At 40.2% G+C, this 12,030-nt stretch overlaps 1 protein-coding gene across 1 annotated transcript; it reads right to left on the reverse strand.

Annotated features, from left to right (window-relative positions):
- Positions 1 to 1,363: 1,363 nt before the first annotated feature.
- LOC145451599 (uncharacterized) lies at positions 1,364 to 11,429 on the reverse strand. Its single transcript, XM_080329807.1, has 4 exons — positions 11,124 to 11,429; positions 7,313 to 7,460; positions 4,040 to 4,149; positions 1,364 to 3,649 (listed from the first exon to the last, which is right to left on the reverse strand). Exons 1-4 carry the CDS (start codon positions 11,373 to 11,375, stop codon positions 3,404 to 3,406), a joined length of 756 nt encoding a protein of 251 aa, XP_080185933.1. The 5' UTR covers positions 11,376 to 11,429; the 3' UTR covers positions 1,364 to 3,403.
- Positions 11,430 to 12,030: the final 601 nt, after the last annotated feature.

The raw sequence follows: 12,030 nt of genomic DNA on the forward strand, positions 1-12,030 counted from the left end.
ATTGGTGCTACAGGGGTCGTGAGCAAAAAACTCATGAGACATATCCAACAAATTCCGGGTAACGTTCGATTCGACATGATCCAAAAGATCACATTATTGGGCACTGTGCACATTCTTCGGAAGGCCTTGAATGCACCACTGGACTAAAATTACGCTTGTGAATCACAGCATAATTTCTGTAATTTCGATTCTTCATCTTCAATCATCTCTACCTCTGCTCTGTAACCCTTGCCAATTCTTCATCTGCTGCAATTCTGTAATCTGACTTCTCCGTGTATTGCATAGGAATAACAATTTGAATGTATTACTGAAATTTTAAAAATTTACTCAAATCTCGCCATTTTCCTTTGGGGGCAGGTTTCTCCCCGGATTATGTGTGTATCTACCAGTTTTACTGTGAATAAAGAATATTAATAATAATAAACCATCTCGTTCCGCCTCGTTATTAGCTACAATAACTACAAAACAAATTCATTTGATTTAGGGGTGTGGGGGGGCGCTGCACTTTTTTCGTTGTCCAGGGGGGTGGTGGCTCGAAAAAGTTTGGGAGACACTGGCTAATACCAGCAGTCAAATTCATGCGTTATGAGGCGATTAACGTGTTTAGGGATGGTACCAAGACCAACCCCTGAAGGGTTCTGGTTAGTGTGAACGCGAACCCTTTTGAAAGGTTGTGTGTCAACGCAAACGTGAACCTATTACGTCATGTGGCGTCATATGGCTAATTGTAACCCTACATTTCCGTAAATGTTAAATGCTTAAGTGCATGCTGAGTTTTTTAAACGTCACCTAATGTATAAACTGGAACAATCGAATGCTGCAATAATTCCACAAAATAGCTTTGCCAACAATCTCGACGAGGACTCGGCTAGACCGGACGGACGTATTCTTAAGAGTGAAATCCGATTCTATACTCGCGCCATATATTATCTCCAGACAAGTTATACAGTAGCCATTACCCCAATAGGACGAATTTGGTTTTTATGATACAATGAACATATCAAATCAAGATGGATCCAATACGCCTGACAGATATTTACATTAGACATCGATGCATTCTTTAAATCAATTTCGTTGATGTAAATAACTGATTGGTTGACTATAAGCACAATTCGCTGACTTCCTACAGCGTTTTTCGTTCTTGCTATCGTGTGATCGTAGTGTCCTGTATGGTGTCGACATAATGACCAAATGACCAAATGGAAAGTATGACGTAGACCAATTTCACTGAGCCGTGAGATTTGCTTGTGTCGACACCATATGGGGCACTATGGTGTGATTGCGGCAAAGCCCACACCAGAGAGTCACTAAAGATTCACAAACGGCAAACTTTCGTGCAATTTTTGAAATTGACAAGGTGCATGCTCGATGTTCGTTTATTGATGAATTTCTTTTCATGCTGCCAGCTCCATGTTGAGAGTAGTCCGAAGTAATTTTAACCAAAGACGTTATAATGACGTAAAAAATTGGACTACGTGAAAAACGGTTCTCAGTACAGAGCCTACCAAGGTTCGTTTGTGAACGCGAACCTCCAAATTCCAGAGGTTCACATACAGAACGCAAGCGTGAACCTCGCGTTCACTGCATCCCTATAGTATAAAGGTTATGGTATGGGCCAGTAAAAGTAGCGCAATGCCAGCGGGTTGTTTGTTGTTGCTGTTGTTGTTGACGTTGTTGTCGTTGTTGTTGTTTTCAAGTGTTTACGGTGTTTAGACCAGTGGTTCTCAACCTTTTTCACCTCGCGGACCGGTAAAATTTCAAAAGATATTTGAGGGACCGGTGGACCTTAAAAGTTCAAATCAACCCCAAATGTAATATATGCAGCCTATTTTCTGCAAGTATGGTACTAGCGTAGGGGTGGCCAACCTTTTCGCTATTCACGGCCGCATTTCGTTAACTTATACGGCCTACGACCGCATTCCATGATATAGTCGCAATAAACTAACGGAACATCAAATAACGATATTAGACTGTCCAGTGTCCATGTCCATTTCTGGTGAACTCCGGACTAATCTACCTTTTCATATCGTCTTATTACTATACGCATCGAAATCGCTGCATATTGGTCATGTTATGAATAATGACTGGTCCCGGTTATGATCGCGCAGTGCGCGAATTTTTTTCAAATTCACGAATGATTTTTTCAATATTCTTAGTTTCACATACTACTATCAAAATGTATCATTTCTCAACAAAAGTGATCAGATTCATCGGTAGATATGATGGATAAAGGGTTTTCGAAAATTTAGAGCAGATGATGCATCTCCGGGTGGGTCAATTGTTAATATAGTCACTTTAGGCCGTGTTGTTATTTCTTGACCTCCACCAGGATTGTCGGTATAGTGGAAAGATATTGGAATGCCCCAAACGTACCAGAAACAAATTTATTTCGTGAGGAGCGCACGATTTCAAATTGTCATTTCTATAAGGGGTGAATCATTTTCCACCGTTGTTCGCATCTGTACATGTGGCGCTCAAATTTAAAAGGCGCTACGATTATATTAATATCAAAAATGAAGTCGCATGGAATCGCGCATAGCGCGAAGAAAATTTCAAGACTAAATACAATATCTTAAAAATTTGGGAGTCAATTCGTAAATTCAATGTTCATGTCGACGGCCGCCAACACATACTAATTGAATTACGTGTCCAGCTGTCCACGGCCACAGGTTGGCCACCCCTGTACTAGAGAGCATAATTTAGAGGGTTTTGTTCGTAATTAAATATGTTTATGATGGTATTGATTTGATTTTGACGGTAGTGTCTGCTGAGTGCTCAGTCGAGGGAAAATTGACTTGCCTAGATAAACATAGGCTAATTACGCGCTGAAGGTCGTGGATTAACCGACCGCGCAAACTGAAATAATATCGTGCTCTTCGACAATATCATTTCCCACTACTACCAAACGTAGCCTACTACGGGTACAATGCGCAGCGCGAAAACACCTGATTACAGCGATACCTGGATCGGGCGGATTGCGCGCTTTAGCTAGTCAGGTCATACTTAGTGAGTCGCTCACATGACGTCGCCGGAGATAGCTTGAACTTCAAGTCAAATCCAACATGTTGCCGGGCCTAATCTTACCACACAAAGTTCTGCATCAGTTTAAAATGAGATGTTTTATATATTTTACCAATGGACAAGCCTTCAAAATCTTGCACCTTGAAATTAAGGTGTAAAATCATTATATACCTCGCGGACCGGCAGAAAAGTCGTCGCTGACCGGCGGTTGAGAACCTCTGGTTTAGAATACATTGATAATTTTACATCATGCCAAAAATATTTTATTAGAAGAACTGCCGACTACTTGTAGCACGGCCCACATTCTCGAGTTACCCCATGGGACGAGCAGCCACCAGTTACATGTTTAAATTTCACATGATGATTTTTACACTGAATCGAATCATCGTAAATGTAATAGCAAACAAGCGGCCGTTACAGATAAAAACATTACGAACAGTGCAGTCACAAGACGAAATTCTTTTTCGGCTTGTATGAAAAGCGGCAGTTGAAACATGGATTTGGACAATTCTCCTTGTCGGTTTTCGTGGGGGAACGGAGTCTCTGGAATATTCTTCCGTAGAAATTCGCATATTGGCTTCCACCCAGCCGACAAGTTGAACACAAGTGTCTGGTCCTTCGTAGATCTCTGAAATGACGGGTGTTACGTCGGCTTCATGCGGGCAATCGACTTACAAATCGGTATACATTGCCCTGATTTTCCACATCTTGATTTGATTATATTAGTAAATGGATTGAAAGTATATTACCAGACTGAAGAATTAGGTATTTTCACGATAACGAAATTAATGACATCATGGTAGAGTGGACCCGATAAGCTTACTGTTCCCATCTGCAATTATGCCTACAAAAATCACGCCGATATGGCGGTGATAAGTATAAATTTTGGAATCGGAGGTAAGCAAGGTAATCTTTGAAAGGTATGGAAATCCCAATATCCCGCGTCACTTACGCACAAAAGGCTGCAGTGAAACTGATTACTTTTATCGATGCATTTGTCATTCGAAAAATAACATACCTTCAACACTCCATCATTGTGCTCTCTATAACGACGCTTCTGAATCTGCACGTTTGGATTTTGTAGACTTCTTGTAAAACGTTGTGGCGGGCATGAGAAAGCCACATAACCTGAAAATCGCAATGTATTTGGTTTTATAACGAGATAAAGTGCATTTTAATGCGTTGGCGTTGTTAGGGGAATCGAATGGCGCAGTTGACAAATCGCCAATGTCTGTGTGAGAATGTTTGAGCCTCAACTTGACAAAGGTGAAGAGACAGTGAGACGAGTTACAAGTCGGCATTGCCGACCCGCGGTTGACAGCATGCAAGTGAGGGCGGGGGAATGGAAAGTGAATGAGAGAGAGAGATTGAAATCGCTCACCGAGGATTACATTGGGCAACAATTTTAAATGAAAAATTTGTTGACCTTTAATTTGCACTTGATTTTGGCTAATTTTGGCGTGCTTATTCCAAAAATGCCGCTGGTTTTCTTGTATTACGTCAAGTTTTTGCTCTACGACATATGCCCAAAACATGCAAATTTTCACGAATTTACCCCTATTACTTTTCCATACCATATAGAAATCCACACTTTTATCGTATAATAAGTTATATAGCCAAGTGGTCAATTGAATTATCAGGAAAAAGGTACTGGTATCGATATCGGCCGATGCGTTCAACCATTTTTGGTTAAAGGATGCAATAATCCGATGATATTTTGGACACTTATTTGATGCAAACTGCAGGATATGGCAAGTAGAATAAACATTACATTTACTATCAACTAAGCTATAGGTCAAATGCCCCATTCAGCATATCCAATGTAACTTGAAACTCCTATACGCTCGATAATTTGGACCAAGATAAAGATCTTAGGGATAGCAGGTCTAATGATGAAGATGATTCAGAACCAGGGCCGTAACTGCCGCACCCCAAACCCCCCAATTGGGGGGGGGGCCGAGCTCGAAGGGGGCCCAAAATTATTCCGTGAATTAGCATAAATTATAGGGTATTTTTTGAAAATTTATGCAACTTTTTTGAAAATTTTTCGCGCTTCGCGCGATTTCAAGGTGCGTAATATATTGAATATTGGTTACTCTTCCCCAAAGAAAAAATACAAATTATTTATAGAAATAGGCATATCGGCGTTGGCCATTACCTCGCCACGACGCACCAAGACATATAAAGTCTTAGATCATGTAACATGCGACTGCAAGAAGTGTACCAGAACGATAGGCAGCGAGAATACCTTGGCCGAAATGGACTTCCCTTCTGCTGACCGAAAACTTCGTTTTATATACGAAATACATGTAGGTTTAATTGTCCATAGGCGCCTAAATGACTGCTGGCGCCTAAATGTTCCTGTCTTGTCAATCTGAACCTCACAAGACAAATACCACCCCGCAGGGAAAAATTATATGTCAGGAAGAAATACCAATTTGAAATCGTGTGATCTTTTAGTTTTGTACGTTTGGGCGATTCTATATTTTTGATATAGCAGACAGGAGGTCACAAAATAACATCATGTAACCAAGTCATACCAACGCGGCCGCCCGCCCGAAGATGTTTAATTATTATTTACGGGCTCTTCGAGTAAATCTGATTACGTGAGCAGAGAGGACAACAAATTGATAGCAATATACATGCGATTCCCGATCTTATTGACCGATTTTATCATGAAATATCGAAAAATTTTGCGCCTCGCTCTGGCTCACTAAACAATACATCTTTGTTTTCGTGGCAAAAGCGAACAACGTGATGACGGGTCGGCGCTTCGCGCGTTTAGACGAGGAAAGCTGACTGAGTAAACCGACACCCAATGTAGATGATATGTAGCCTAGCGGTAAACATCGTATTGCCTGAGGGGGGTCTGGGGGGCGAAGCCCCCATGAAGTTCGGTTTATCACCCTATGGGGGGCCCTGGACCAACGTTTTTGGGGGGCCTGACGATGTGCTGTTACGGCCCTGTTCAGAACGTAGAGTAGTCCATCAACACAAGTTAAATGATCTGATATAGACGTTGGGACTTGGAAGAGAAATATTCGGAACTTTTAGCATCCTTGCAAATTGATAAAGATTACTTGGACAGCAGACATTCAAAAATGCTAAAATATCTGAATAATTTCCCGGAAAACCTTGGCTTATTTAGCGATGGGCAAGGAGAAAGTATCCCCCAATATCTGAAGATGATGGGGGTAAGATACCAGGCTAGATTGGATCTTACATATCTTAGCTGACTATTGTTCGAGTATCAAACGAGACAACCCACAGAATAATGAGTTATTAGCGTAATTTTGGACCCTGAAACTCGCACTTTATTTGTTCCGCAGAAGCAATATCAGTTTTACAAAAATCAACCAAATAAAGCAGTGCAAATTTGAAGTCTATTGATCTACTTTCGACTGCATGTGGTTTTTGAAACGTTTTATACAGTAAACATAAAATATTAAAAGAAGTACTTTTATGTGGGTCATGTGGTGGGTGCCTAACCCAATAATTTAACGTGATATAGAAAAACAGAAGTCTTTTCTGAATTCAGCGCCCAAAGCTCAGTTTAAATCAATTGTCTCGTCAAAGTCGACAAAAATTTTGTTTACCAGTGTTACAGAAGGTCAAAAAACACCAGATTGAATGCTATATATCATAAATACCTCGAACGTTTTGCTGACGGACGTCAGTATCTGTATCAGTTTTTTTATTATTTCCATCAGGTCAGTGCTATTCTACCTGCGGGATGGTACGCACTTGTGCGAATGAAAAAAATTATAGTGCGAATGGTGCGAATGAAAATCCGGATGAGTGCGAATGAAAATCGTAAATAATTGGTAATTTTTCTGACGTGGAATAATTCAAATAAACCGATTACGAAATTCAAGTGCAGTGTCTTCCTAACTTTTCTATATACATGCGACGCAATTGTAAAAACTTGTTTGACTTACAATGCACCACTAATTGTAGCTTTGGCAATATCCTTGTCTCTCAAGCCGTAGAGAATTAATATTTGTGCACTATAATTATTACGTAACCAAAAGCCTGGTTCGAAAGCGGGTGTACTGGCAGACATACAGTGTATCAGCCCGTCTGAGCCGGGGACAGGCTGATAAAATGACGTCAAATTTAGTTTCTGCTTTCTTTCGCTGAATAATCGTCATATTTTAGATCAAAATTGGTCAAAATATTTCATTGTTTGCAAACATAAAATTAATAATTAGACCCACACTTCTGTGGGGGTATCCAATCCAAATACGCGCTACTACAGTGTTTAAATGTCACGAAATCAATTGCCACCTACCTAACTGCCTCGTAATTTCTAGGATTTTTCTTCCCGTAGGCGTGACAATCTTGTAAGCTAGAAAGCGATACGAACTGTTAAGCGCCTCGACTTGATGTCTAAAACTTCCATACCATTCGTCTTCGCTTGACCGCATGGTAAGGATGACCTGAATATAAGCATCGTTCAGTAATAGTTATGCCTATTGTAGCGATCGCCTATAGCAGGAGTCTCAAACACGTTGCCCGTGGGTCGCATGCGGTGAAAGATCAGCTATTATGTCACATTTCTAGTTCATAATGACAAGACAGGACCTGTTAATGATTCGTGACTCATTATTAGGGCCATTTAAAGTCATATTTTTTTCTATCCATCAGTAAGTCGTGAAATCAATTTTAACGCGAAAACTGCATCCCTGTGAAGTAGAATAATAAAGTTACGAAGTCATATATAGTCATATTTTCCTTGTTAAGTCATAAATCAGCTTTTAGAGTTATATAGTCATATATATTTGAGTTATAAAGTTATATCGTTTAAGAATAAGTACCAATTTAGGCGGTGAAAATACAAGCTTCCTACCACGAAGTAAACACTTTGATTGCAAAAGTGAAAGCAAGTAGCCTATCTCCAAGAACAGAAGCAGAGCTGCCGATTTCGTTTCATGTGGCATATAACATTAGCCTATAGTTACTCGTTGGGGTAGTTGATTGAATGCTGCTACACATTGTTCCGAGTGATTCCCACCAGTGAAAGAAATAGTCAATGCATGGGAATGGAAAGGTGAAGGAGTTATTGTACAGAGCGTCAAAAATACAGTCAACGATCCAAAGTTAACTAGTCAGTAAACGGAAATATGTCTCCACTACAACAATATTTCAAACTTAATACTCAAAATGGAAAGTTGTACGTACATCATCAAAGAGACCCATGCTGATATAAATGCCCTTGATTTCGGAAAAAAACCCTTGAGCTCAAAAATTACATTAAAAAGCGATCGGACAAAAATGATGTGAAACAAATTATGGAGACATTAAGACATTTCACCAGCGCTTTATGCAAAACTGTGTCAACCCACATCAGCGTCTGTCTGTGGAGCGCTCATTTTCCTTACTAAAGTCATTTTTACGTCCAAATCGTAACTTCAAAGACTCTATCAATCCACACTACATGAATCTGTACTGCAACAGTGGTTTAAAATAAAAATGGATCCGTAATACTGTTCTGTTGCGTATATTTTACTCTTTAGTTCCGTGGGTGACGTTGTTCGCATATAAAAAATACACGGTTTTCACAAAAATTCATACATAGTCATATTTTCCAAAAATAAAGTCATTTATTGGTTTCTAAGGTCATATAAAAATGGCCCTACTGATTATTGTGATATGGACTTAGGCGCGAACGCTCGTAAAATGACTCGATTTCGGACTGACCGGGTGATAAAATAAAAATGACTCGAGTTAGGTCTGGTCAAACGTTGAGTTCAGAGAAGGACTTGTGACTCGGAACGCCTAAACTTGGTACGACCGCGGACGCAACAAACTGTGGAAATGTATTTTCGGCACGTTTTCATGCGAAATCGACAACGCAGATTGACAAGACACGACCGCGTATTTCAAGAAAAGTAGCTACATAATACTCACAATTTCTATTTGAATAGTATGATGTTATTTTCAAGAAATGTCATTTTTCTGCTGTTTGTCACAGTTAATATTTGCACAAGATTGATGACGATTGCATGATAATTGTGATAAATTTGAACTAAAACTTGGAGGGTCCACAGCAGGGGTCCGTGACTGTGTAAAAAGATTCCGCGAAGAGAAAGACGTTGAGAACCACTGATCTATAGCTTGGAATTATTTTGCAAACCAACCAAAGGTGGAATATATTCTGGGCTAATTTATTCAACTGAAAAATATTCTTCGCGCTCCGGGTGATTTTTATGTGAGTAGGGTTTTTTATTTTGATATAGGTACCATCAGCAATTGTGTTGAAAATGGACAGGGGGCACGAGGAATCTTATCGAAAGCACAAAGGGTGCGATCACGAAAAAGGTTAAGAAACACTGTTATTACTATGACACACTAATTATTATATTTAGGTTGTTATCAATCTGTTCCAATCGGAGGTAAATCTAACGTTGATTTAATTTGACAGCTTTTGCGACTTCATAATGCATTTGCATGACGTCTATATTCATTATTTTGACAAATAATGCCCAGCACAAAAACAATTTTATTCCAAAATTTGGAAATGTGATATAGCGCAAGCGTATATAGTGCAATAGTAAATTGCATTTTCACAATGTTTGTGGAACGCCAATCTGCTGCAAAGTCCCGTCAAATTAAGCCTACTTGGAAATTATACATTGAATAGGCCTACCCCTATATTGTTGATGCTGCGGACCTTGGCGTCATCAAAAACTAGAAAATTGACCCGCGAGTACATTTGAGTTTGTGACCCATGTTCTATAGTAGGGATGGTGTGAACCTCTGAAAGGTTCAGGTTCGTGTGAACGCGATTCTTTTTGAAAGGTTCTGTGTGAACGCGAACGTGAACCTCATGACGTCACGTGACGCCACATTGCTAATTCCAACACTACATTTTAGTGAAGTGTTATAGTAATATATGCACATTGTACTGTATACGATACCTAGCGACGACTCGGGCCACATAATGCCACAATGAGGGAGTACATACCGACTTTTCAAGTGTCGACAAATGTATCAACTGCGGCAATTAAAGGATAAAATAATCCCATAAAATCAATATCTTCCGTCGCTTTGCCAAAACTTTCGACGAGAACTTGCAAGGGAATATAGGCTAAGCTTTTACGCGTGAACGACCAAGGCCAGACCGGACAGTGTATTCGGCGTCTGATTGTTGCTGCGTTGATATCGAGCAAAGTGTAAAATGGTTTTCTATACTTACCCACACCTCAATCGCACGGATTTGGTTTTATGATACAATAAACATATGAAATCAAGATGTACGCCTGTTTAGTGTTGATTTTTATGCTGCCAGCGCCATGCATAGAGTGGCCCGCAGTTGAAATGCAATAAATTTCAACCAACGCTGTTAAAATGACGTGGAAATTGTAATATATGAAAAAGGTTCACAGCGCAGAACCTACCAAGGTTCGCTTGTGAACGTGAACCTCTAGATTTCTGAGGTTCACACACAGAACGCGAACGTGAACCCCACGTTCACACCATCTATTATCTTACAGCGCTTAATGAGCTCGTACCGATGGCTCGTGTTGTATTTTCTCTTTTGCGTCAGACTGCCTCGGAGGTCAAGTGTTTTAATAAAGCATCTTCCGCAGTTACCGTATCTAGAATCATCAGTTATATAAGGAGGTATTTTACATGCTTAATGGCGGTATGTCTTCCCCGCTAGACGCTGAAAAGTCGCTGTGAAAGCTAGGTTCTTTACTACGCTGCTGTTTTATTATAAGTAAATGAATGAAGTTGATATCGTCCGTATTTTTCAAATTACTCTCGTTAATTAGAAGTTATAGCGGAAATACGTCACATTTTGATCGCGGCAGAAAATAGTGGCTTATCTGAAAAATTCTGCTACATCGTTGAATGAGGCACCGATCCAAAATTATGACATCGGTCAGGTTCTAACCATGACACCGATGGCTCGTGCGTTCGATTTCGACTTGGGTTGAGTTCGAATTCCTGCCCATCTCCGTCAGAAGTATGTCAAAATTCCTATCACCCCGTATGCTTCGAAGGCCATGCTATAAATCGACTTTCATGGGCCGGCTAAATATACCCGAGCTAGATATCTAAAATGGCCATAGCATGTGAAACAATATGAAACCAACCTTGGCGTCGGGGAAAGCTTCCAACAATTCCTCCCAGTAAAATGCAGCGGGCATGTCACACACGACGTCGACGTTTTCGTACATCTTCCTCAGCAGTTCTTTTTTGCTTCCATACTTTAAGATATCAAGCCATTCATCCCGGAAGTGATACATGTGATCGTCAAAGTCGTGGACCTTGTATCCAAGTATCTCCAAGGCTCTGTGTAGAGTCTTGGTTCCACACTTCGGAAAACTGGCTACGATAACCTTCATCGTTATGCTAAATAAATTCTAGCAGTTTAAATACACTTGGCTCATCAAACGACAATGTACCTCTATCCACGTACAGCAGCAATCATATTCGTGAAGTGTCTATAGAAGTCATTTTAATAGGTTGATATGTCATCAGAGATTTTCTACCCAAATTTATCTGGGCTCCTCATCGCTAACCTCCCTGCGATTGCAGTGTATAAAAAGCCCAGAGTGAAGGTGAGCCGAGCCAAAAAGTCGGCAGCAAAGACTCAAGATACGGACGCACGAAAAACGAGAATGACCGATGGTGGGAGAGCGCAAGGATATCAGTCATCCGTAATATGACAAAAAAAACGAAAAAAGACACTGATGTAAATGAAAATATCGTGCAAATGACCTTGAAGGCGATAAGCGTCAATATTGTGAATAAAAAACAAAATCCAAATAAGTAGATTTCTAGACAGAGTTTTATCCATTACCGTGTAGTAGGATTTGGTGGATACTATTAGGGATGGTAAGAACCTCTGAAAGGTTCAGGCTCGTGTGAACGTCTGAACGTAAACCTCTTTGAAAGGTTCTGTGTGAACGAAAACGTGAGCCTCATGACGTCATGTGACGTCATATTGCAAATTTCAACCCTACATTTCAGTGAAGTGATGGCCTATATTAATGTAAA

The sequence above is a fragment of the Botryllus schlosseri genome, chromosome 12 (assembly GCF_051294905.1).
Source record: "Botryllus schlosseri isolate E-star chromosome 12, Bs_hap1, whole genome shotgun sequence".
Taxonomy (NCBI): Eukaryota; Metazoa; Chordata; class Ascidiacea; order Stolidobranchia; family Styelidae; genus Botryllus; species Botryllus schlosseri.